The sequence below is a fragment of the Fringilla coelebs genome (genome assembly GCF_963513975.1).
Source record: "Fringilla coelebs genome assembly, chromosome: 4".
In the NCBI taxonomy this organism is placed as follows: Eukaryota; Metazoa; Chordata; class Aves; order Passeriformes; family Fringillidae; genus Fringilla; species Fringilla coelebs.
Window position 1 is genome coordinate 18,512,972 of NC_140032.1, and position 27,622 is coordinate 18,540,593.

Genomic DNA, 27,622 nt, shown 5'->3' on the forward strand with positions numbered 1-27,622 from the left:
TATCCAATTGTCACAACTTGTTGCTGGACATTAAAAAAAAAAGGAGAATCAATAATCTAGAGAAAAAATTCCAGAGATTAGGAATTCACTCTAACCACTGCTTCCAACATTAAGCAGCTACCAGCCCTTCAAAGAGAACAGAAATTATTTACTTACTACTACAACAGCTCTGTAAAACATGACACTATATGCCCATTTAATTACTACCTGTTCTCGAGCCTTCTCCAGCTGTTGAACGAGGTCCTCCCGTTCATGTGCTGCAAAGTGACGAGCCCCAACTTCATCATCTCCCAGTCTTTGCTTTGCTATGGTCATTCGAAGGAGCTGCCACGACAAAAACAGAATCTGGTAAGCAAGAAATCATAGGCTGTAGCAGCAGAATATATCTGTATTAGAAAGAGTAAAGCTGTCAGCTTTAGATTTCAGCTCTTCCAGGCCAAACAGCTGCTATTATTTAAATCAGAGGGAGGCTTCTGAGCTGAGGGTCAAATCCAGTTTTTAGTGAAAAAATCCAGTTGAACAGTCAAAGCATCCACAGGAATTCAATTGGACCCTGCAACAACAGTCATCAGAGAACACAAAATATGAAAGACAAAGAAAACACAGACACGTGGTCAAAGTTTTTTAGGAGTGACAGGAACTAATTCCGCTCAGACTAAAACTGGAGAATTATGAGAAAGACTCTTAGTAAATATGTAAATATTAAAATTCTCTGCAGCAGAGAAGTCTTTCTAGTTAATAAAAAGGAACAAAGTGGCTTGTCCAGCTTCATTTTACTGACACTACTTAAAACCCCTCCTGTGCTACATCACTGCAGAATTTGTATTAACAGCTGTTAATACATTTGCTTATGCATTATTTTTTTAGTCTACTCACCAAAGCTAATTCGTGTCAAACGCAAAAAAATGGGCCAACAACAAAGAGACTTGGCCAAAATGCTCAAGCAGCTAATGAACTTCTGAGCTTGTGACTGCTGCAAACAGTCTGACTTGAATTAATACACATTTACATTCAATATCCAAAGCAAAAAGCAATGACCTTTCAAGGACCATGGAGTATTAAATAAGGCATTCAGCCTTTACAGTTGTTGATACTCAGTACACCTAGGCCTCATCTTTAGGAGCTCCACAGAGACCAGGGAAACCCACCACAACAACCAGTCTGACTTTCCCTGTATCTTTGACTGCACCAAGGAATTAATGCACATCATTCTATTGCAGAGTTAGGGAAAAAAAATCAATCTTCTGAAGTAGAAGATTGTACATTAAAATCTATCTTTGGTATTTATGGGATGCCAGTCACCATAGCTACAATGTGCCAATTAAAATCCTGCTGATGCAAGACAGACTACCAAAATCATCCTCCCCACTTATTTCAGCTCCAGTTCAGTGCAAGTCACTGAAGCTAGTACAATGTGTGCTGATAAGAAGTTCACTTGTTCAGGGGAAGATGTGGCTGCAAAAGTAACTGGTTTTGGCAAACTGTATTTCACTATCCCCACAGGTGAAGTGCAAACTACTGCATAGTTAGTAAGGCTGAGTGGATACTAAGAGATGTAACTACTATTAATTTCTTTAACAAAACAAGTTAAAAAGGCAACTAGCAAACCCTAGAATGTCTTCATAGCTATTGGATTTTTTAAATGCTAAAGTGCTGATGAACAAAAGGTGTGGTCATGTCATGTCATTTAATTCAGATAAATTAATTTAATTTCTAGAATCTCTCTCTAGTGACAAAGACCACACAAAACAAATGTAATAGCATTTTGAGGTTTCAATCTTGTTCAAAAAAACTGGAAATGGAAAAAGGAATCACACTTTATTAATCTCCAAAGCCTGCAGCAGAGCAAAACTTCTGCGTAACACTTGGCACCAGGCTGGGAACTGGACCAAAGCTGTCACTCATGCACTATGACCAAGTCTCCTCCAGCCCAGGAGGGGGTGAGGCATAAAATATTCCTGCAAGCAATTAGAACTTGCAAGGTCAAACAGTCTGTCAATAAAAGGAGAACTCTTTATTTACTACCAATTTTGAGGCAAAAAAACCCAAAAACCATGAAGTCTTATGAAAAGAATGCTTCAAAAATCCAAACTGATCAAGTAAAAGCAGCATTATTAACATACACAAAATACAGTAAAATATCAATCCATAAAACAACAGAGTGCTTCTTCCAGACAGTTGGCCAATCAGAGAGTTGACAGGGCAGAACAGGCCAAGTCGTTTAATTCTGCATTGCGAATGTCTCATGAGGCAGCACCACCTGCTATAAAATTCTTCCCTGAAAATGCTGTGACCCAAAGAGACACTGTTATGCTGGAGGTTTAAGGGTTTATTTTATATATTAATGCTTTGTTATAAACTTTATACACCTGCCCTCTAGCTGCTAGTATTTTTGTTTCTGTCATTCAGAAATCACTGAGGAAAAGACCACTCAACTTCATTTAGGTTAACACTACCCCTCAGGATTCAGCAAACAGCATTCAGAGCTGAACGGATTTAAATTAATGGTACCTTCCTAGAGAAAACTCCTGTTTGTCAAGAACCTATAAATTGTTAACCAAAACAATCCACTGCTGCAAGCACCCTCTTTTTCTTTTAATATCACAGCTTCTTTTTACATCACTTTAGCTACAATAATTATTTACAAAGTAGCAACACTGTATCAGCCCCACAATGCCTAAAACCAGCATCACTGGGATAGGTGCTGTGCAGGCTAGGAGTCCATAGACAATGCCTGCACCAAAGTTGGACACTCCTGATTATCAATAAAACATGCAGAAAGAAAAAGGAAGCAAGCACAACCAATTCTTCATGGAAGGCAGAAACCATCCTGTTTAGCTGCAGTCACAGCAATTGTCTTCAGCACGTTATCTTACAAAATCTTAAAATGTGGACCAGAACTTGCAAATATGCTGAAGTCCCAGTTCTGCCAAAACACACATGCCCCATTTAACACTTCTCCCTGTTACTGCATGAAGGATTGTCTGCCTGGCAATAAGGAAGTGAGAGTAACACCGCAGCCATTGTTCCCCATGCACCTTCCTCTTGCTCAGCACTGCTCCTGGCAGCTTACAAAAGCAATTCTTTGCGTGGGTAGGGGTTCAGGTAAAGGCAACTGAGTCATCTCATCTTGCAGAAGTCTCCAGTTTCTCTTAAGCTTTCCATTTTTACCCTTTTACATGGGAGAATTAGATATTTTAACAATTTCCTTGTATGTTTTAGTAATTGTTTCCAAGCATTGCTGCCAAAACATTAGGAAGGAAAAAGATTTACAAATAACTACCATAAAGATAGAAGACTTTTCATGTGTCAGAACTTGCGAGATTGTGATCAGTCATAAAAATAAATAGCCTTAGATATCTGTCACTAGAATGCTGCAGTCTAACTATTGCTGTATTTTTTCAAACTGCAGCAACAAATCCTTCCAGAAACTGTCTGAACAAGGTTTATTATTTGTGCCAACAAAATTCTACTTGAAATGAGAGGAAAAAATTACTCCAGTTAAACCAAATGCAAGTAACACACATGCCTGATGACGTGTTTAACATGATTTCAACAAGTAAAAAATCTCTGGTTCAAGGTTCTCTTGCTAATCCAAGTGACTGTATCCTACTTGTAGCAAACATTAAAGTGGTGAAAAACAAGCCAAGCCATCAAAACATTTCTTTATCAATAGAACTAATGTGTGATATTTAAAGAGTTGGTTTTTTTTTCTTTTTTGGTCCTGCAAAGCTCTTGCCACTCAGTGACAAAGCCTGCATGAGTCACCCCTGCTCAGACATAGGCAGAATTGTTCATCCAGAAGCAGCTTCACTTGCTGCAAAAGCAGCTATTTGTTCATCTCTTGCCAGAAGTAAGGCTGACGTAGACCAGCTGGGCAGGATGCCCTCCCTCACTTTGGAAAAAGCAGAGAGAAGAATGCAGGGGAAAAATGTAAGAACAAGCAAATTATTATGGTTTTTTATTGTTTTTGTATATACCATGCATTATCTGGACTCTAGTGCCTGAGGTAGCCCAGCTGCCAGTACAGAAGAACTGATGAGCAGAAGAGAATGGCTTTGTGAACAAGCCTAGAATTTTATCACTGAAGCTTGTAGGGAGAGAAATCTGACACAGGAGGAGAGTGTTAAATCCCTCAGAGAGATGGCAATGCTTTTTTAGGCACTTTGAAAACCAGCAACCTGACTCTAAAATAAGCTCTATTTCTCATTTACTTGGAGACTGAAGAATGTGTTCCAAAAATGAAAATCCTAGTCTAAATTAATCAGTGTCGGATGCAACTCTTTTCTCCCACTCTTTTGTACCTTTCAGAGAAAGCACACTGGGCAGAATAACCCCTTTTGTACTTTTCCATTCATTTTAAGGATCATAAATTTAAATTCAAGCTGAGAATACAGATGTCACAAAGATAACTATCTAATACCATGTTAACCCACAAAGGTGAACTTAAACAGTGCCAGTTCAGGCAGAAAAAAGGAGGCTCTGTGTTACCAAGATTATATATTGTCATAAGGAACTACAAGAGGTACATAACCTTGATATTTAAACGTGTTGTAGTTTTCCTACCTTTGTTTTCTGTTTATACTTACAAGCCCTTGCTATCTCTTCAGGACTGGCTTGGGAAAGACTGTGTGGCATAATATTGGTACTGAAGAACTGAAAGGCACTGACTTCTACACTGTAATGCAGTTCGAACAGTAACATACAAATGAAAATAAACAGTGGGAAATCTGGTCTTTGAAGAGTTGAGCAAATTACGCTGTATGCTATGCATACTACAAAATCAGGTTTCACTTGAACCTTTCCCAGCTCTTTGAACACCTTGAAGGGAGATCTTTGTGACAAACAGTGAAAAAACTTGCATTATCGCAATATACTTATGTTTAAAAGAAAATAAAGAAAATAAATGTAAAAAGACAAACCCCATCTGAATAATTAAAAGCCATGTCATTTTTATTCAAATTTTAAAATGCCATAATTTTAAAACTGTAGCTGAGGGAGGGAAGTTATCATTATTTGTTTCAATTTTTCACTTTGTTAACCACCTCGACTCTGCAATTCAACCTCTCTAGTTTGATCTCTAAATGTACTTTTGCATAAAGCTCCAGCTGTGAATGTTACACACATTTGGCTTGAGTTTAAATATTTCAATTAATGGAGACAACAGGAGTTTGATTAATACCAAATGGCAGATTTTGAGCAATGTTCCATATAACTTGCTAAATTTAGCAATGAAATAAATTGGTTATGTAAGGGTAATGGGATGAGGGCTTAATAGAAAGCTCACTAAACACATTTCTGATCAACTACTCCACATTTTTTTAAGGGAAAAATTATGCTTCTCCGGCATCTACTAGAATTTTGCAATTCAGTACAAAAACCTGGAAATTATCACATGTAGAACACATGCTGATCTGTACTTATTTGTAAGAGGAAAGACCAATAATAAAATATGTTTTTTTTTTTTTTTTTTTTTTTTAGAAAAGAAAGGAACATCAAAAGCATTAAAGCAAGGCTAAATACAAAATACATAGTTAAGGACAACAGAGCAAAAGCAGCATACAAAAATACATAAGAAGATGCTCTTACTGGTATCCTTTACAGCTTCTGTAGTTTCACTGTTCAAAGCACTTTTGTATTATAAAAGTATCCTAGAAGTTCTGTAACCCATTTTTTTATTTGTTTTCCTAAGAAGCAAATGCAAAACTCTAGCCCAGTTTACACATCCCATGCCATTTACTGGCAGTTTGTAATACCTTATTGTCCCCTTGTACTTCTCCCAGTCTCTGCTGAAGCTCTCCAATCTCTTCTCCAAGATGTTTATTTCGATCTTGAGCCTCACTCAGTAGTTGAGCAAGATTTGCCTAGAAAAGGAGTAAACATCAGTCAGAAGTCAGTGTCTGTGGAGAGAAGTGTAAGCAGTGCTTGAAAAGAAACCCTTGAATTACTCCTTATCTGCCAACAATCTTTATTTTTATTGTTGGTGGTACCCAGACTTCATGCTTCATTAGAGAGATAACAAGAAAAGTCACCTGGGTTCCTTTATCTTTCTATATGTAGAAAATACATACATCATGAGTGCATACAGACTCCCAGAACAGCACACAAACCCCAAAGGAGACAAAGTGAAAACATCTATGCTAGTTCCAGTATCATGGCTGGTGGGAAGAATTAAATTCAGAACACTTTGACAATATTTATACAAAGCTGCCAAAATAATAGTTTTAAACTTGCACATAATTAGACAAAAGGCACAGCTGAGAAAGAATTATGATACAATGAAAGTCCTTAATAGCGTCTAGAGCAGATTTCCAGCCAGTAAAAGAGGCTGTCAGCCAAAGTGCCTGCCCCTGTACCATGGATATCTACTACTGCAAAACTTCAAATATGACCTGATTTTTGTTGTTAGGTACCACCTAGATTCTGGAAAAACAGAGGTGAAAGCTGGAGTTTAAAACCCAACCACTGCTCCCCACCCAATAATCCAAGTTAAAAGCAGTCATTCACATTAGCCTACTAAGTTAGCAGGGCAAGCAGTGTGGTTTATGATCTTACAATTTAATTACATCAGTATGATCACTAACCAAAAAATAAATGAAATCTGCTCTTTTCCTATATATGCTACCTTAAAATGAGCAAATAGTACAGGTAAATTTATTCCATTTTTACCCTAAAAACGTCTCATGAATACACAAACATTGACTCAACACAGCAAAAGCCTACCAATGACAGCTTTTCTAAGAGAGTTAGAATCATAGTGGCTAAGGTGCAACCTTTCAAGACATTGCCTATGGAGAGGTGTGTCATCCATTGCCATGTATCTCAAGAATATTTAAAAAGAAATTTAAAAAGAATTTTTGGACCTTCTAAGTATGACTTAGTAAAGCCTCATGTATCAGAGTCAGTATCTCTGAGCCACCCTTACACATACTCCCTGGATTTGAGGCCAATGCATTAACTGGCTGTAATTCATCAAGTGACAGTTCCTAGTTCTCTTTTGGTATTTTAGGTTTAGTTTTAGATTCCCTACCTGCTGTGCTTCTCTTTCAGCTCCCCCATTTCTCTATTATGACATCTCTCTTTTTCAATCTCTTTTACCCAGTGATTCTACCACCACTTGAGTCTCATGGGACGTTTTCATGAATTTTATCTTTACAACTCATACACTGTCAAATCAACAAGGTATCTGATAGCCACTACTGCAATCTTGCTCCTTGTTCACTAACAACTGCTATTTCTACATGTCCTGCTTTACATTTAAGAGAACTATTAAGAGGAATGTATGAATGTGAATAGTAACATGAACATAGCTGTGCATGCATACGACCATTTGCAGGATTAGACTATTAAGCTACCATCAAGTAGAACTTTTGCCCATTACTATTGAAGAAGACAACTCCAAATTCCAATTGGTCTAAATTATTAATACCTTCAAACTTTTAAACAGGAAAAATAACTCAAGAAACTGACAACATCCTACTTGATGAACAAGAAGCCGAAGTCATCGCTACAGCTTCTGTACTTCTGATGTTTTAAGACCAAAAGTTCAGAAGAAAGTAAGGTAAATTTCACACAATTTTGAAAGAGAAGAAAGCATTTTTAAACTACTGACAAACCTGAGGACTGCAATAAATAATTTGGGGGAAGAGTGTACTAGCAAAAGAACCCCTATAAATAACCAATTTATAGCCAATACAGGACTAAAATTAGCCTGCTTCTAATTTTATTTTCAAGACCACAACCATTCAAGCAATACAAAGGATTCCTCATGTATGCTTTGGTGGACTGAGTTTTTTCCTACCTCTTAAAAAAATAGTCATTCACAGGATGAATTAATCAAGGAGCTTCAGAACACATTCAATCAATGGTTTTGAAAAGTACTTCTTAATGGCCGTTTAAAAGAATGAAAACAAAGAACCCATGTTTGCAGGAAATTGGATTTAAACTTAAGTATCTATGGCTACTGCTTAGATGCAATTTTTTATTTTTTTAAACAAAGTTGACTTTCAATAAAGCCTGCGTTAGTTAAAAGGAATATGATTTGAACAAACCTCAGAAACACCTCTATTTCTAAAGCTCCTTTTTATGATGAATTGGCACAACTCTTAACACTGCAATAGCACATGTAATTTCAACACCTGGAAAGAACTCAATCTCACTAATCAGTGTTTACAAGCGTAACACCAGGATTTCAGCTGTCTGTAGTTAAAACCTGGCTCACAGTAATGGCAGGAAAGGCATTACCATGCCTATACTAAATCTTCCTGCTCAGATTTATTTCCTTTAAAACCATTTCTCTGGGGTTGCAATTCTATGCTGAATTTTATTTGTCAGTCATATAAATGACTTAACGTGACAAAAACCTTTATACTCATGACAGAGGTTTTGGAAGAAACTTGAAACAAAGACTTTTAGACACCAAAATAAACCAGCTTTGTCTGACCATGCCAAGAGCATTACAATGAGCTAAGTATAGATTTGCTCCTTTCTGTAAGCCTTGTATTGTACTTCTATTAAACTGAAACAACCAAGCTATGTCACAGAAGTAGTCTCCAGCAATTACTCATTTCCCTGGCTTAGAGGTTCCATACAATGTATAATTTAGACTATTACGAGTTTCAAAGGTTTTGGCAAGACCTCATTAAAGCTCTTGGTTAAATATGGATAGATGGAGAATATTTGATTTTCCAAAGTGCTCTATTAGGCTTAAGGACAGCCAGCCAAGAGGATATATTGATTGATACCTGGACTTGGTACCATTTCTTTGGCATATACAGAAAAACATGTGCTTGAAAGATGATAAAACTAACAATGGAGGACTGCCTTAGTGAACTTGCAAGCATGTATTTTTTGAGAAAAGGGGAGAAATGTATGCAAAGGCAATGGCAATTCATTTTTCCATTTGGAAACTTCTTTTCAATATTCATAGAACAAACGCAGAATTCACTCAGAAATCCAAGATTAGTTACTTCAACAGACAATAAAGTTCATACCATTTACCCATGCAACAGAGAACAACTCCCTGTAAATTAGCCAAATTCAGCTTCTCTAAAGTCAATTTCTTCAAGAGTTTCTTTTGATTTTAGGTGAACCCTTTAAAAGACTCCTGAAACTGTGAAAGACTTTACTTCTTTCACTCAGACTACACAAAACTAACTCTAAAGTACTGATGAAGAGAGGTTTCTGAGGCATGAATAAAGAATGGAAAGATGCAGGGGTACCTTTCTGCGGCCTCATCCTTCCTCTGCAACAACCTGCAGCAGTTGCAACTGTTTCTCCTACTCTCTTTTCAATGCAGCTGTTTCTAATACAAAACAACAAGCATTGCTTCAGCCCTGTCTCTGTAGCTGGCCAGTATCAGACAAGCTTCCAGAGCTCCAGCCACATTCCATTTCTGGCAGGTTCTCTGGAGCCTCTGCAGCACAACAAGCTATTTGTTTTATATGCATCTGTTATGGGAAGCTTGCATGTATCATAGACTCAAAGAATAGCTGGAAGGGATTCATAAAGATCACCAAGTCCAACTGCCTCTGCCTCACAGGACTGCCTCAGAAGGAAGCCACATACTTAGAGTGTTGTCCAGATGCTGCCTGAACTCTGGCAGGCTGGGCGCTGCGGCCACTTCCCAGGGGAGCCTGTTCAAGTGCCCAACCACCTTCTCAGTGGAGCATGATTTGAGCGCTGTCTAAACCCCCACTGCAGTGCTAGACATAATACACTGTCCCCATATTCCTTCTTCCTCTGACCAAATGCAAGTGACACCACAGCTAACAATCCGATCAGAAGCTAAGAAGAAAGGAGAAAAAGATGGCTCTGAGAGTGCCAAGTGGGAAGTGAGTACCTTTATTACATAAAGGGAAAAAAGCATGATAGATCAGAACAGACCAGAGAGTCAAAGATACAGTGGGATGGGATTACAGACCTCCTCATTTTCCACTTAGGCTTTGTTAAAATTTGCAAGAACATTTTTTGGGGACAAAAGGTGGAAAAGAACTTTAGCTACAGATGAGTGTCAAAAAATACTGACAAAAATATCTATAAATACTTATCAACATAAGCCAGTAAATACCTGTCAGGCAGCAACTGATCTTTGCTCCCTAGTGACCAATGACCTGATGAGAAAAAACAGTAACTCCAAATAGTCATCCCTGGCATTATGCACTACACTGGAGTTTGGCTCCTTTAATAATTTTGCAAACCCAGCTACACATACACACCACATTGCTTTTCTTCAATGCACTTTAAAAATTATGTATAGTAACAGTCTTTAATACAGCTCTCAATTCTTTTGTACATAAATCTTATCCAACACTTAAAAAAAGGGAAGAAAAAAAAAAGTAACTTTTTTCCTTTAGTACTCCCTGAAAAAGTAATATGGCAAAGGGGAAGAGGGGGAATCTTCCAACATACCTTTACAGTTTAGAAGCGTTTTTAAATACAAATATTCCTATATTGCAATTTACAGTCTTATAAGTTTGTTCCAGCCACACCTTCAAACAACACTGAATCACCGGTCTGACAGAAAAGGTTTGATGAAACATTCAGCACACTTGATGGGTGCGACTGATCACAAATTTAGGTGCAGTTTCTCCTCCAATGAATTCATATGATTGCAATGGCTGAATTAATACAGAAAAACCTGTTTTACTTACCAACTACCACTGTTCACTTCAAGATATGGGAATTGATGACTGCCCTTAGCACTAGCTTCCTTGCAATAAAATCCCAAAATTATTGTATTTTTCTCTTTAAGATGAAAAACCAGAGAAGACTTCTAAAATTACAGATCCTAGGTATATAAACCAAAATACACTTAATATGGGTCATATTTTCATGCTGGAATACAGCACCAAAAATCAAAGCTTTGTCAACCAGTCATTTGACATGGAACAAGAGAAGAAGAAAATCCTCTCCTAAATATTTTGAATTCCTGGAGATATCTTAAACTTTGAAATAATGCACAAAAATAATCAAAATCCCTTAAACATTTTGAGTGTTGTAATGAATTGACGGAATATTTATTGAGAGTACTCAGGTGTAGAGGTGTGCACAAGTAGCTCTCTATTCCATTAAGGTAAGACACAGCAACCATAGAAGAAGTTGTTGTACACATCAGGCCTGAGGACTATCACATCTATCAGAATGAGCATTTCTTCTCTCCTAGACTTCACTGGTGGACTTGGCAGCACTAGGTTAATGGTTGCACTCAATGATCTTAGAGATCTTTTGCAATCTAAATGATTCTATGATTCCATGTTAGTGCAAAACCTATTTGTAGAAGGAACAATGGTGTCGCTTCACAAAGCATGACTCCTAGTGTGGCTAGCAAGTTCTAGGTTTTACATACTACCACCTGCTCTGACCAATGAAATAGAATATTTCGAAGTCTAGAAACAAAAATCTCTCAGCTGGCTATGCTCTTGAAGCTGGCACATTTTGAAATCCATGGGAATATTGCTTTCTATGTGTTGCAAGGACAAACAATGTCACTGTTTTCCAACTGCTACCTCATGCTATGGCAGTCAAACACATGCACCTACAAACCAAAACAAAGTGCACCGGTCCACATTTGGCACATGCATAATGTTTTTCATCTTCAAACCCCTTGTAGAGAGGAGGAAATCACATTAATCTTCACAGCACCACTGTGAGATAAATACAAAATTATTCCTTACCCTGTAGTGTATTTTATCTACAGATTTTATCTCATAGAACTCTGAATGCAGCTTTTGCACCTTAACACAAGGCTAGCAAAACTTAGTAATTCATTAATTTACAAGAAATAGCTGCATCAGTCATTATTTATGATCATGTCATGAACAGTCATAAGGTAATCCCTGAAGTTTGTTTCAGAAGTGAATTGTGATAGCCGAGTACATTGAGCTAGAAGCCGGAAGTGAACTGGATTAAAATGGGTCCATTTGTGGTATGTCACAGCATAATCCTGTCTGGAACCTCTGGTCTTTCTGATGTTATGCCTGCCCAAAAAAGTCATGCCCGCAGACATATTCATTAGCAGGAGACAAGCTGTCTGACCAACATCTCAGTGACTGGGTACCATGATGCTGTGATACCAACGGCCCTTGAAGCAGTCAGAATGTTGGTTTGAATGAATCACCTTGGGATATCCACAGATAACTGTAACAGCATTAAGGGCTGTGTCCTTCAGGTGCTCTGGTGGGCCTTTTTGGCTGGTAGGAAAATTAACCATCAAGCTGTGTACAAGGAATACGTCAGCATTACATTATGGGACTTGGTATTGGGAGCCTCAAAGATGGTTCTATGACCATGGGATTCTCTCTAAGGCTCAGGAGCTGCTTGGGAGACACAGGAGGGGCTGCATGGGCCTTGGCTGCTGGCTGGGATTAAACCATTACAAACATGTCTAAATTAATTTTAACATAAAACACCCTCTTCCTAATTCCTATTGTCCTGAACATTTTGCCCCTCTGTTACTTATCCAAAAATTACTCTAGACCTGACACCATAAGACATTATAAAACTACCTTCACCCACATAGGCATGAGGGGCCAGGAAAGCACTGACAGCTCACAAGCTGTGAACAACACTAATGGTGAAACATCTACAGTAGAAATAGAGATTTCCATAGCACTGTCTCTCAATTTCTGCTTCTGCTGGTTGGCAGAATGTGATACACACAGAGCAATCTTTCGATAGAATCATCATAGTATCATAGAATTGTTTCGTTTGGAAAAGATCCGAGATGCAAACACAGCTTTGAGCAGGAAAACACTACAGAGCACTGCATGTTAAACCTTAGTCTTTTAACTATGTTTCAAACATGGTTATTACAGCCTGTTAATGGATCAGAAGTTTTACTCATAACCCTTTCCTGAGAGTTTGCATGTAGTTCTTGCTATTTGCTTAAAATTTTATGACCTTTAATACCTTAAAGTAACAATTTTACAAAACCAGATTTTGAGTTAGCTGCTTGCTGACAGAAAATGCCTCATTACATGATATTTCCATAAAAGCCATGAAAATCCTGTGCTGGAAAACAGGATGAGAAGGCATGGTGGAAAACAAGACATTTTAAGCAGTCACCAAACATAACTGATAATAAATGGGGAAAATGAACATAAGAAGGAGAAGACAGCAGCAATTCCAACACAGCTATTACATTGAAGGTTCTAGACTGGAATTTCAATAATAAGCAGTAATTTCTCAGTTGTCGCAAACCAATGCAACAGACAGCAAACTGTTAAGCATATCGTGTTTTCATCTTATTTCTGACCATGAAAACAGTATGCACTTTTGTGTTGCGTAGAATTCATTGGAGGATCAGGGTCTCCTTTCATAAAGTAACTGAGGTCACAAACTTCTCCCAGCACACATCTAGGATTCCAGGAAAAAATGGAATGGAAGAAACACAAAAGCAAGAGAGAACTTCACTCTTTCTTAGGTGAGAAAATGCTAAGAAATGTATGTATGGTAATAATGGAAAAATATTCATAACTTTCTTTTATTGTTCTCTGATGCATTTCTCAAAGCAAAACTATACTCTTCTTCAGAAAGGTTGCACTAACTACTCTAGGTTATCCACCTTGGATGCTACAGACACATTTCTCAGGAATATAAAAACTCAAGAAGTACACTAACCGTCTACTACTGCACAGCCTAACACGTATATTGTTCTGGGGGGAACCTATCAATGACCCCATTTTCTTTCTTTCACTGCTACCTAGCATGAATACATAACTTCCTCAGGAAAAAAAAAAATTACTCCTAGGTGGATTATTAAAGGTTTTCAAGGCACTTACCCTGGTAAGACAAATGGCCAAAACTTAATACAATCACATCTTCTGAATTTAGACTGAATTTGGCTAGTATTTTAGAAAAAACTATCAGTTTTATTTGTTTTGAAAGATGAAAGATGAATTAGAAGAGCTATGGGATGGCAAATCTCCCTTCCTACTTATCTCTGTAATGATCCATACACTGCTTTGGTTTTTTTCTTTCAACTGGATATTCCTCAGCAACACTCAGAATGCACAAACTTGTATCTGGTCATAAAGTTTTATTAGAATTCTGTTGAAATAACAGAACTGCAAATAAATTATGCTAAATAATGAGGAAGTTAAATGATTCTACACTGAGCCACTGACTTCTTGGCAGCTATTTGTTTAAGTGCCTGAAGGAGTAATTATATTGCCTCTGGAAGTTTAGTTTAAAGCAACCAAAACCCTAAGCCGTAAAATTTAAAGCAAATAGCAAGAACTACATGCAAACTCTCAGGGAAAGGGTTATGAGTAAAACTTCTGATCCATTAACAGGATGTAATAACCATGTTTGAAACATAGTTAAAAGACTTCCAAAACAAGCAATTACAGCAACAATTTTGTTCTTTTAGGTTGTCCTCATCTCCCTGCTCCAGACATTGAGTTTTGGGTGCCATTTTTCTCTAAAAATTAAGATAATTTTAAGATGTGACAACCAACATTCTGCAACAGGGACACACTATGTAGATATCCAGGAACAAAAATGCATGCAAGCAGGCAAAAAGTTTTTCAGGGGAACTATAAAATGCAATTATCATTGTTTTACCACTTTAACTCATAGAGTCAAGTGGCCTGGGAGAATACTTAATGGAAAACAGCCCTCACAACAATAAATTAACAATTATGGAAAGTAGACAAGGCATTCCCAGCTTACTTTTAAGTATGAGAAGTCCTGTCACAAATCCATTTTAGGACTCAATATGGAAGAATAAACAAAAAGAAGAACAACCTCAAGTCTCTGTACACTGACCAATTTCAGTCTCAGGTGAACACAAAAGCAATAGCCATATATTCTATAGTTCAGGTATTGCAGAGTGAAACATGCAGACAAAACCAGAATTTTGCAACTTGAAGACTGAGCTTTTCAATATCCAGAAATGCTTGCTTTTTAACCAGATCTCTGAATTAATATTTTTATTCTTTTGCAAAGTACTTTTGTAGCAGATAAATACCATCAGTTGAGAAAAAATTCCTACCTGTTTCCTCTTTTCAGGTGGAAGTGATGGATCCCCATCCTACAAATAAACACATATATTTTATTGGCAGCTTATTTCTGAAATCAGAAACTATATTAATTCTGGAAATCTAATTGTCGAACGTGTTTTATCTAAAATGTTATCAATTTTTTTAAATACTGCTGATTAATACCAGTAATACTAACTTTAACATAAAAAATTTCTAAAGTTGAAGATTTGTTTACATTTCTAGAACAGCAGTTCATTACAAATTTGTGTTGCATTAATTTTCATACTGGTACATTAAGTTGCTGGGGAATAATAATACCACAGTCAATTTTTAAATGGAATTATCACTGAAACAAATTTCCTCAGAGCATGCACTGTGTTTCTGTGTCCTATATAACAAGCACTGCCTCATCACTGCAGAACAAATGAGTAATAATCTGATCAGGGCCGTGCAACTGCCAGGACTACTGCAAACAAGTACCTAAACATTTTTACAGCAGCCATTATGGACTTCTTTCCAATTTTTTTTTGAGGTTCACCTTTGTCCCCCAGTTATACAGTCTTCATAAAGAACAACCTACAATCAGCTCCCGATACTTCTTTTTCAGAGACTGGTGTCGCTCCCGCAGCTGGTTGGCCATAAGTTTGTACTGGTCTCTTTCTTGTTGACAGGTGTCCAGCTCTTTGGAAAGGATGAGCAATGCCTCCTTTTTACTTTCCAGTTTCCTTTTGCACACCAGATACTGCAGAAGACAAAAAAAACATACCTGTAACAAGCCATTTCTACCCAAGCCAGTACTGAAAACAAGAGGCTCACGTTCTTCTATGAAAAATTGGAAGACTGCACAAGATCAAAGTCTGCCACAAGTTGTCTTGACTTATTAAGATATCTTGTATAGAAAGCTTGAAATCCATCTGTAAGGCTACATGTTCACCTGACCACTGTGACTTAGAAATATTTACCAATTTGAGTTTCTCATTCTTTTTGTTATATGCAATAGCATGAGGAACCTTGCAATTTGCCCAGCAGCCCTGACAAGGCTGCTAGAAGGAAGAAGCATTTGCAATATCCCTTTTCTACATGTGTTCACAATATCCAGCCCCCAGGCAGCAACCACGCATTCCTGCTTCACTTCCCACTGCCATCCTTCTCCCCACTACCAGCAGTGTACTCTGGGCTCAGCCTCCCAGCTGGACACTGAAATGGAGCTATGTTATAGCAGAAGGCGCTGCACGAATGATAACCAAAATTTGCCTTGACTATGAAACAATTACAGTGTGATGCCCTAACACCACATGTAAAAGAAACTTAATTATGCTGGGATACTACAGGTACATGCTCATTTGAGGCAAAAAAAATGGGAACTAATGCAGGAATGCAAAAACACCTAAATGGGGAGGGAAGGCAGAGATGAGGCTTCCCCTGCAGCCATCACTTCTCATGTGGAGGGGTCATGCACTAAGCAAAGCAGAACTTGCAAATCTTAGCTGTTCTGCATTAGTCTGATCTGCTTCACTGCTTTTCCACATTGAAAGGAAGAGTAACATGTATGTCATCCTCAATGTTACCTGTCAGAACTTTCAGGTAACTTTTTTCACTTAACATGATGTTTGATCAGCAGATTCTTATTACCCATCACTTGACATTGCCCATACTAAAGTATGTATTTCCATTTCTGATGATACTGACATACGACGTGGCTCTAAATACTTTCTGCATGTGATCTGCAAGAGACCAAATACCATAGCAGTCATGAAAACAATTTAGTTTCATTATATCCTCTGACAAGAATACTTTGTCATTATGGGCTCTTGCATAAAGGAACAACATCAGCACTTCCACACTGTTCAAGTCAGTGCTGTTCTTTGGGACGAAAATCATGCTTTGTACGTACTACTTGCTTGGAATTAACTTTGTTAACCTCAATTTCAAGTCAATGAGAAAGGAAAAAGTGAGTTTGGAATACTAGTACAGACAACCTTTTCCAAAATTGGTAAGTGCTTAGTTGCAAAAAAGTGGGAAGGAAATGAGAAAAGCAGTTCCAAGAAGGATTTGAACTCTCAAAAAGGACACTTCCACCTTGGATCAATTTTACTTCTGGCAATACTGAAGTTGAAATCCTGCCATAAATTTTCTGGATTACAATGCCTTGGCATCAACAAAGGCAAGTGTACCTATGTACTTATGTCCTTACTGATACCTTAACACAAATGTCAAATCCCCTGAAAAAGGACTGAAAGGTATGAGAAGCTAAACTTTAATATTGTCAGTAAGTGATTATAGTAAACTGCTTCAAACTTGATAAAGTAGTTCCTTCCCTTACAGTGAAATATTTGTCACACTCTCTTCTTTCCCCCCCCCTGTTTCATCCGCTAAGTAATTCTAAGGCAAGCGTTTGCTAAATTGTTTTTAAATATAAACAGTCTGATAGAGTAGTTGCAAATAAAAATGAGTAAAAGCAAACCTCACAATCACTTTAAAAAAACCCAACCCAACAGCCTAATTCCTGAACCAAGCAGCCTGTCCTGTTCCTCTACCAGGAAGAATCCCATGAAGAATGAAGCTGGCCCATCCAGCCAACACCTGTATGGAGTGAAGCACCCTATACCACGCGCACAATGTGAGTGGAAAGAAGCCAAACATCTTGCCTTATACACCCACAGTCCTGCAGGTGTCTGCAAGCCTTGCCTCAAATGCTGCCGGATGAAACCATGTATGAGAGTCAGGAGTGAACCAGAGCATGTGGATTACACTGTAAAACCCAGTGCTTACCCAGCAGGAAATATAGACCTAGCAGTAAACAAATCTTGCTTCTGCCATGAGTCACAGCCCTGCAAAGGACACAGAGCATACGAGAAGGCTTCACCTTTTACAGCAGCACTGGCAGGGGCTGGGGAATTCTCCACTGCCTATTAGCCTGAGGATAATGAACCATAAACAGATTGTGGGGACAGTAATATTCAGGGTCTGAATAAAATGGAATAAAGATGGCCTCCTTGCTTAAAATCTGTTTTAACTAGATGAACTATATACTGATGATATTGGCATCTCTCCTCAATGTACTGTTTGGATTTTACTACAAAAATGACCACATAAAAGACTTTTTGAAGTAATTTTTGCCTTTTACACATATTGACTTTCCCAAATAAATAGAATAAAATCAGTTATAACATAATAATTTGCTTCCATGGGCTTATGGTACAAGAAACAATAAAGCCACAGTATTTCTGTAGAATCTGATTATTCAACAGGGCTATGTTTGTAGTTGCCATTACCATTACTGAACGAAAACCAAATTTCACAAAGACGGACCTCAAAGAGGTTATTCAATATATTTATTTCTGAATGTTAAAAAACAACGTCGCAATAATGGCCATAAAATGACCTAACAGCTGTATACCAGAAATGGGTTCTAGTCAGGGAAATAACTGAGTCCCATCAGCGATTTCCCTTATATAGGCAAATAAGTGCAACAAAATTGGTATGCTGTCAAAAAGAACACAGGAGTGTGACAAGTTGTTTTGGAGCAATGAAAGCAATAAGGCAAATTTTCTCAATCAGTCTGAAAAAAAAGTATTCAGTAGATGCTTCTGGCATTCACTCATGGAGAGACTTCTTCCCCTGCAACTGAAGGAAAGTGCACATCTCAGGTGTTGTTTATTAGTGAGACAAACAACTGAATTGTGTTATGCACTACAGTTACTATGAAATATTCTTACTGTCTTTTGTTTCTTTTTAGTTATTGGTAGAAAATAATCTATGAATTTGAAAAACAAAGTGAAATGAGAACCAGCTGGTATACATTTAATCTAAAAGTTACAGTGTACAACTTTTCATATCTGTCTAGTGGCTTTTATCTACCAATGCGCTGTTTTCTGCAATAAAGTAAATTATAATTGCTACAAGGAAGAACATAATAATTAAAGGAATATATATGACATCCTACATTACTGCCTGAACTGCTTTACAGCCAGATTACTTTAGTGAAATTGAGCAAAAAGAGACTGACATTACAGGAGAGTGTAACTGCTCCAAGGTGACCCTCTACATCGAACACTTACTATTTGTTCATCGCTATTTTTAGTCACAAATCTGGGTAGATCTCATTAATGACGCTGTAGACATGGTCTAATAATCCAATGAAGCTGGGACACGGTCAAGGTTTTAGACTGTCTTTTTTTAAACCAACAAATACACTGAATTCCTATCAGATTTTTTTTTTTTTTAATTTGTACAAATTACTGGCCTATATTTTGGTATTTAATGACAATTAATGTCATGGAAAAAAATCTAATTTTCTGAGAGTAGAAGCAGAGATACTATCTCCATTCTGTGCTTTGGAATCACTATGGATCATATTCTGTCTTTTCTTGACACTTGAGGGCCTTGTGCCCTCAAATACTGAAGGGCTGCTACATTACATTGGGCTTTGAAACCTATCATCTACCATGTTCTCTAAGAAACCATGAAGTCTACTCACCATCTTTAACAAGAGATCCAACTGCTACCAAACTGCTTTAAGTTTTATCAAATTTCTCCTGACTGTAGTCTTGGAGACAATTCTGTTGTAGAAACCAAAGGGTCCCAAAATGCACTGCAATCTCACTGTCTGGGATGTTTGTTGACTGTGTTTCTATAACGTTGCTCCCCTTGACTTCAGATTAAACTGTTAACTTATCTGAAAGAGTCAAGCACTCAGACCTAGAGAAATTACTGGCCATTTGATTGCCATTCACTTCCTGATGTGATTTATCTCTGATAAAACCTGAAATAATGCAGTGACCTTGGTTTTATCCCACCGTATCAACTCTGCTTTTCCTGCTGCCCAGCTCTTGCTTGACTGGCTGCCTCCCGGCTGCTGAAAAACACAAAGCAGGCTGGTATCATTCCCTGATGATAGAAGTGATACAAGCAGCTCCTCAGAACACTACGTCTTGTCTTGACGGCAATGCTACACCACACCATCTTCACCAGCCATTTAGGAATACCACAATTTAGTAGTTAACATTACTGTGCTAGGTGGCCCAGCCCTCAGAAGTTTTGTGTGCTGTGCATCAGACAACATTATTAATTTCTCTGTTTGCTTCACAACGTCCCTGCAGGTCTCTTAGTCCAACCTGAAACATGGACACATGAAAAGCAAACACTTGTTCTGTTGCCCAAAAGCCCAGCATGCAGGTCTTCACTGCACCCTCCCACAGAGAATTTTGGAGCACAGTAAATCACAATGCCAGTTCTTTTAGGATTTTAATTTCATTTTCCAAACATCAAAGTCATTACAATGCCAACCCGACCAACCAGAGACCACAGAGTATCCACTCCTCTTTGTTCTTCCCTACAGCCCCTGCATTTGTGCACATTGAGAAAAGCTGTTTCACCAGCGGCTCCAAAGCCTGTTGGTCCCCTCATAGAGGTTTGGCAAATTACATTTCATGCTTTGTTTGAGAAGGAAACATGACAGAATGTTACAGAGAGAATACAAACATGAAAATCTCACCAGTTTTCCTTTTTCTTCTCTCTTGCCCTCATAAAAAATTGTGCAACCAATGGGAAAGGTGCGCTCTGCCAATTACAAGCAGGCTAGGTATCCCTGCTGCACAGTTTGGTAAGTCCAAAATTACTAGGCAAGGGAGCTCAAGAGACAAGCATATCACCTCCCTCTGTGCTGCTGAAGACCCTACACAGTCAAAAACCAAGAAATAGCCTCTTGTGAATGAAAAATTAAACGGAAATCACATCTCTTCAAACTAGCTGTGGGAGGCACAGTCACATATGAGTAGCTGTAAACAGCATACACTAAACACTAATGTGTGGGAGGGGACAAATGAAAGATAAGCATTTTGACATTGGATTTAATTCTAAAAGTTGGCAAATCTGAGGCACCTTGAAGATCACTTAGTTCCAAGCATGAGCAGGAACACCTCCAACTACTCCAGGTTGCTCAGACTCCCATCCAAACTGGCCTTGAACAACTCCAGGGATGGGGATGACGAATGGAATGTACTCTTGGGGTAGTATTTTGAGATTTATGAAGATCACTGGTTTATGGAGGACCTGGGCCATCAGCAAGAAAGTTCTTGCTGTAGCTCAGTTTCTTGTGTCAAACCAGCAGTTATTGACCAAGTCTTCACCCTACAACTTTACGCCAGCTTTTAAATACTCTAAATGTGGGTCACTGAGTGACATTGATGTTAGATGAAAACCAAGAGTTCAAGCTGAAAAATTACATGGTAACTCAACAGAGTAATTCATCTTTCATATATGTACATATTTTTAGATATCTATATATCTGTATATATCTATATCTATCTATATATATATTCATACATCCATCACCAATACATGAAATTAGCTAGAGAACAGGTAAAATGTGGATTTTTGCTCCTGAAGTGAGTTCTTCTGCATCCAGTTTGTGAGATTATCAATGGAAATAATGACTCTTTTATGCTCCTTCAGTGTTTGCTAAGTTGGCTTTGTCCCAGTATTCCTACCTACGTCACCCTATTCAGTCAGTTTAAAGAATGCTCAAGGTATATGTGGTGCAAAGATTGTTCAGAGTACCAGGTGCACACCAGGCCTGCAAACATGTGGCTGTAAAGTAAGTGGAAAAATACATAAATATGGAGGCAAAAGAACAGGCAAGAAGTTAGTGGTGAGCATAATAAAAACAGAGAAAGATATGTGAAAGGGTACAGAGCAAAAAGCACTGAAATAGAACCAAATTCATAAGGAAAAAGAAGAGTAAATATAGAAAAAGACTGAAACAGACAAAAAATTTTCCTCTTTTCTAATGAAAAATGAAAAGGCAACCTATAAAAATAAATGCTGTGTGTACAAGTGCTTGTGCATAAGGACCAAACATGCATTCTTACCACTTTTCTTAACACCTGTAGCACCATAGTTTTAAAAATTACAGTTGCTTTGACAAGTATTTCAACTATTCCTACCTTTCAAAACTAGAAGATTTGGCTTATGCAAATGAAATAGCATGTCACCACAGGTCTGAACCCACCAGCTTCTGATCTTTTACACCAAGATTTTTAACCCCATCTTATATTTTAACTGTCTACCACCTGCAATGGGAGAGTGTTTGTTTAGAGCTACCATGGCTTTTCTTGACTGCGTTACCTTGTATTTTGAAAGCATTTCAAGATTTTTATGAAATGCAGAGGGGAAAAAAATTGCCCAGCAGACACTGAAGCTAGGAGGCCTCGAGAAAATCTGTACCACTGAGAGATATGGTAAATTCAAAAAACCTTTTACAAGTTACTTCAGAAGTCTGAGCCACTTTCTCACAGACCCATTAGGATTTGGAGTTAATGGGTAAAACACCTGAAGTGAATTACAACAGCCAAAGGAAGAGATAGGCAAAAGAAGAAAACCTGTATCTTGAGAGCACCCAGAACAACAGGCTATAAGCCAGCTGTGGAAACAGAGAGAAGGTAAGGAAAGGTGGAATATAAGTCACAATGCCTCTAATTTTTCCTGAAAAAAAGAAATTATATGTATGTTTAAGTATCTACAAGAATGCAGCTTAGCACAGTCATTAAACTTTACTACAATCAAGAAGCCCCTAAAATGAAGTAGGTGTTCAATTTTAGGACAGAGTTTTTAGGTTTAACTATATAAAAAGTAAAAAAAGTTCTGAAGTAATTCTAAATGACATTTTAAAGCAGGCAACAGCAACATTTCCTCTGAACACACCTGGTTATTTGCCTCCCATCTGAAATCACCTCCATACTCCAAATAAAACTCCATTTGATAAATGAGATGTCAGATTCAACACTGCACAACCAGGATACTACTAAATGCGCACTTTTCGCTTTCTCCTGGATCATTCTGTGTCTTTGAAGTCCTGTATTCACAGTCTCCAATTCTGGATGTACTGTGCTAGCACAGATCTGGGCCCATACAAGCTCCCACTGAAAGCACCAAGAGCAGTGACAGGTTCAACACTCTAAACTCAAATATCTTTTTGACAGGTCAGGGCTTAAAGCCTTACACTCAGTTAACATAACGGAGGCAAAGCCCTCCTGAAAACAAGGGAATTTCCCTGTGTGTATCATACTGTAGGACAGCAGACTCAGTCAGGTCTACCCAGGCCAATGCCATTTGCACAGAAGTTTTATCTGCTAGCTGTAAGCATAAAATTACTGTTTTTACAGTAATGCAGTGTAAAAATCAGCATGCCAACCTGCTTCATGAGTTTGGCTACTAAACAGATTTGTCTTCAATAATACTCATTTAAATGATACTGACCTCAAGTTGGTTTGAGTTTGCTAACTTACCCTACATGAAAATGTGAACCTGTAAACGCTGCGGATGCTTTAATGGAGATGCAGCGGACAGGAAAGTTTCTATTCGTGTAATTGGAAAATCCTCCACCTGTTGAGGCTCATGGACACGGTGCTATTACATTCTTTTCTTCCACAGTATAAATGTCACCATGGGTCTCAATAGCCTTTCATATGTGATTGAAATTAACTAAGAACACAAGGCATACGGCACAGGGGCAGCCCGGTCACCCAGGCCGGTGCCGCGGCTGGGCTGCGCTGCTCCTCCGGGCCCGAGGCCTCGGCCATCCCCGCAGCTCAGGGAATCCTCGGCGGTTTCAAACCAGCCCCAGCAGCAGCAGCAGCAGCGCCTAGAAGCTGCTCTCAGCAGCCCCAGCGCGTTAATACACGGAGCGGTTCACAGGCCCTTCTTGCGGTGCTCCGCAGCAGCGCAGGGCCGCGGCGGCAGCCCGAGCAGTGCAGGGCCGGCGGCAGACGTGGCCACACGGCGCAGCCGTGACCGGCACAGCCCGGCGCCCCCCGCCCGCTGCCGCAGCCGCCGCCTCCCGCTCGGCCGCGGGTCGGGTCCCCTGCCGGCGGCTGCGCCCCTCTCCCCGGCATTTCCTCGAGGCGCGGGGAGCAGCCGGGCCCGCCCGCCGCTCTTCCTCGCTGCCCGGCGCCCCGGCCCGCGGCCCCGCCGCCGCCTCACCTCGCTCAGCAGCCCCTGCCAGTCGCTCTCGCTGCGGTGGGAGCTCATGGCTTCGGCGGGCCGCTGCGCCGGTGAGCGGCTCCTCTCGGCCCGGCCTTCGCCGAGCAACCCGCGGGAGAGGCGGGGACTGCGGCCACCTCTGCCGGCCCGCCCTGCCCCCCGAGCGCCGCCGGGACCGACCGCCGCCGCCGCACGGCCGAGCTGCCGGCGGGGCCGGGCCGCGGGGCAGAGCGGTGGGGCCCGAGCGGCACCTGCCGAGGGCTGTGCGGGAGTGTCCGGGGTGCGTGTCCCAGAGAAGGGTCCTCCTCTCCTTACGTGCGCCTCCTGCAAAACAGCTCGGCACTGCTGCCATCCCAGGCCCTGGACAGCCAGACTTCTCTGAGGACTGGTCCATAAGGGAAGCGGCATCAGGGAGGCTTTAGTATTATATATGTGTGTAACAAAATTACGTACACGCCTGTGTTGGATGTGTATTGTAAACCACAGCGGGAGGACAAGGCAACAACTTTCTCAAAACATGATAGTGGAACACCGCCCACTTTTGGCACAGATCTCCGCCGTTGCTCGGTTCACGGAGGTGAAAATAACCTCATGACCCAGGACCTGATCTGACTTCTTCATTTCCCGGTTAGCACAGACGCTCCTCCGTCAGCACTGAACCCAAGCACGGCGCCCGCACAGCGCTGCTCACCCTTCCTGATGGCTCTGCTCCCGCCGTGCCCTCCGCAGCTCCCACGGGACAACATCCCCACAGACCTGGTCTACCGTGAGGCACAGCGTGTGCCATCTTTATTGTACTCCTAACACGGCGAGTATCCCCAGGACAGGTTTTCCAGGCAGAGTCCAAGCGTAATTGCATGCCGTATTCAAGCAGCTTAACCCACAAGTACTCTTTGTTTTAAATAACACCACAAACAGCACAAGACAACTTGATAAAATATGGATGCCTTGTTCCTTACCACAATTTACCCATTGTTAAGATTTGTTTGTGGTTTGGTGTCTAGGAACAATGTCCTTCTGTTCTCTAACATGGCTTGGAGAGCCCCATTTGACAGCTTCACATCCCTTTGAGTGCATGATGCCTTGGCCTTGCCATTGAGAACATTTCTGTTCCAGGTGCTTAATTAATGGCTTATACAGAAGGAAACATCTAAACTCAACAGGAACTCTCTCTGAATGGAAGATTATTAATTTTAATAAATGCCTGTGGTTATCTCCAAATTAAAAAGGAAAAAAAAAATGTCCAGGAGAGCAGCTAGCTTGAGTATGGAACTTCAGTTCGATAGTTGCAAAGTTCATACATTTCACCTGCAAATTATTAATTTAGACATTTTCTCCAAATTTTGAACCATTTTCTCTTATATTAACCATTCCTCATCTCTAGGCATTCTGTAACTTTAATGCTGTAGAGGGTACATTTGTCTTTGCCATTTGTCCATATTTTTCTGTGGTTACATTGTCATGTGTGTGATATATTCCCATCCTGCATCTCCTTGCAGGCTTCTCAGCAAACTGTTTCTGAAAACAACACCTTATTTGCACAGACAAATAGCAAATAATGAAAATTAAATTAACAAGAACTATAATTTAAATCACTGCTTAAAAGAATTCTTAATTATATTAGAAACTCAAACATTTTCTTAGTCTTGTTAATAGTTAAAGTTATAAAACTGCTAGTGCAGATGAACCAAACAGAATCTTCTTCCCAGTTCTGCTTCTCATTTACTGAATTTCACTCCTTTGTTTTCTTGGTTGTGTAGCATGCTGGACTTAGAATACTCTTGCAGAAAGAGCACTGCTTTAAGAAAGATAACCCTTCAAAAGTCTTCATTTTTGAGGGATGTCACTCATTTTAATCCCAAATATGCTCGCACTCCTCACAAACATTGGGTTTTAATTTTTATTGATGATAAGTATTCAAATGAGAAGTAAATATTCAAGAAAGGTTATTAAAACAAAAGGAACTCTCAATGTTTTCAGCTCTTATGATTTTATCAAAAGGCTGATGAGAGCTGGTGTTTTTCAGAAAGCCCAAGCTCTTGTATGAGAATAACCACTTTCTTTTGAAGTAAAAGTAAGATGCAAGGGAAAAAATTAAAAATAAGCTGAAATGTGCCTTGAGTACATTTGATAGGATCAGAAAGAAAATAAAAGGACCCAAATATGTATTTTTTACTAGTCCCTTTCAGTTTCTGATATCAAAACTTTTGTCAGTTTCTTTCGCTTTTCTGTTCCTCTTTACCTTACTTACCCGTGGTTACTGCAAAACCCCAGTTTAACAGTCCCAGTTGGAAGCAGGCTATTTCTCCAGCCTCTAGGCAGGAACAGATTGAGATATGGGTCCTGTTGTAACTCAGGCAACCAAGTTAAGATGACAGGAAAGAAATACTATCACCCTAGTTTATAAATAGGAAACTGAAGAGAGTAGTGATTGCCTTGCCCAAGAAAACTGAAGTTTCAAACAAAACCAGTAAACAAAATTGCAGGTTTCATGAGCACTAGTCTGCTGTTTTAATTGCAAAACTAACAGGGTGTCTTGGTTTTTTTCCTGCCTGCTGCAGTAACTGCTTTTGCACCATTGCCTTGCTGGTATTAGAAGAACACAGTGAATGCCTGAGACAAAAAATCATCTCTCAACCTTCCTCTTCAGCTACCATCCCGTTGTCTTTGTCTCTAGATCTGTTATCTTCTCTGCTTTCTTCCTCTATACATTCACTAGATAAACTTATCTGCTTCTAGTGTTTCATCTTCCTTCTCTGCAATTCTGCTTTGTGATCAATCTTTCCCTTAGTATCTTGATTTCATCTGTCTTTTCACCAGATTACCCTCCACTTCTCTAAGCATTTTCTACATTTCATTAAGAAAGCTCCAAACTTTCTGAAAAACTTTTTTTGGCCTGGACAAATTACACATTCAGAATCAGATCTAAGCTACTGTGTCTCATTGATGCAAGTACTCAGGTAAACATATGTAAGAGATTTAAACAACAGTTTTCATTTGTAGGAGATTTAATCAACATTTCTAAAACACAGCGTTCAGAAATTAGCATCTGTGTCATAAATTAAGAAAGAAAATAGCCTGGGTTTGTATCCACGGGTAAGCAAATGAAGGGATTGCTTCAAATTTTGCAGCCTCTTTTTGTCAACATTTGTCTGCTGCACTAACGCCATCATTATGTCTATGTCCAACTGTAAGGAAATATATGAATAAAAACCCAGTGTAAATCCTTAAGATCTGGACAGGCTACATAATTGAAATGTAATGAAAACATGTAGTGCTTGTCTCCTGAAGGATGATTCGATCTGACTCTCCATGGCTGTTTCAGGGTTCCATTTAATCAGGGTTTAAATACCTCTTAATGAGAATATAACCTATCAAAGATAAAACATTCATTTTAGTAATCTTGGTAATTTATATTGGCATAATTCTATTTCATGTTCTTGCTAATCTGATGATAACCACATGCTCAAAACTTCATGCACACATTTTGGAGGAAGTATACTGTGTTTGTTGGGGTTACCATTATGTTTAGCTTTTGCCTATTCCCTTATTTGTTTTCTTTCCTTTACTTTTGCCTTTCCTTTTTTTTAGAGGCTGCTTTTTGTCCATTTATATTCCAGCTGCACCTTCTCAATTTTCTCGGGTTCATTGCCGGT

General features: G+C 39.2%; 1 protein-coding gene across 3 annotated transcripts in view; it reads right to left on the reverse strand.

The window, feature by feature from the left end:
• Positions 1-24,112, reverse strand: part of CCDC149 (coiled-coil domain containing 149) — a 121,063-nt gene extending 96,951 nt beyond the window's left edge. For all 3 annotated transcript variants that reach the window (XM_084204810.1, XM_084204809.1, XM_084204808.1), the window contains exons 1-5: positions 23,967-24,112; positions 15,565-15,726; positions 14,996-15,034; positions 5,757-5,864; positions 208-324 (exon numbers count right to left, since the gene is read on the reverse strand). In XM_084204810.1, the coding sequence (XP_084060936.1) occupies positions 208-324; positions 5,757-5,864; positions 14,996-15,034; positions 15,565-15,726; positions 23,967-24,014 (474 nt within the window). In that variant the 5' untranslated portion in view covers positions 24,015-24,112. The remainder of the gene's footprint in view (positions 1-207; positions 325-5,756; positions 5,865-14,995; positions 15,035-15,564; positions 15,727-23,966) is intronic.
• Positions 24,113-27,622: the final 3,510 nt, after the last annotated feature.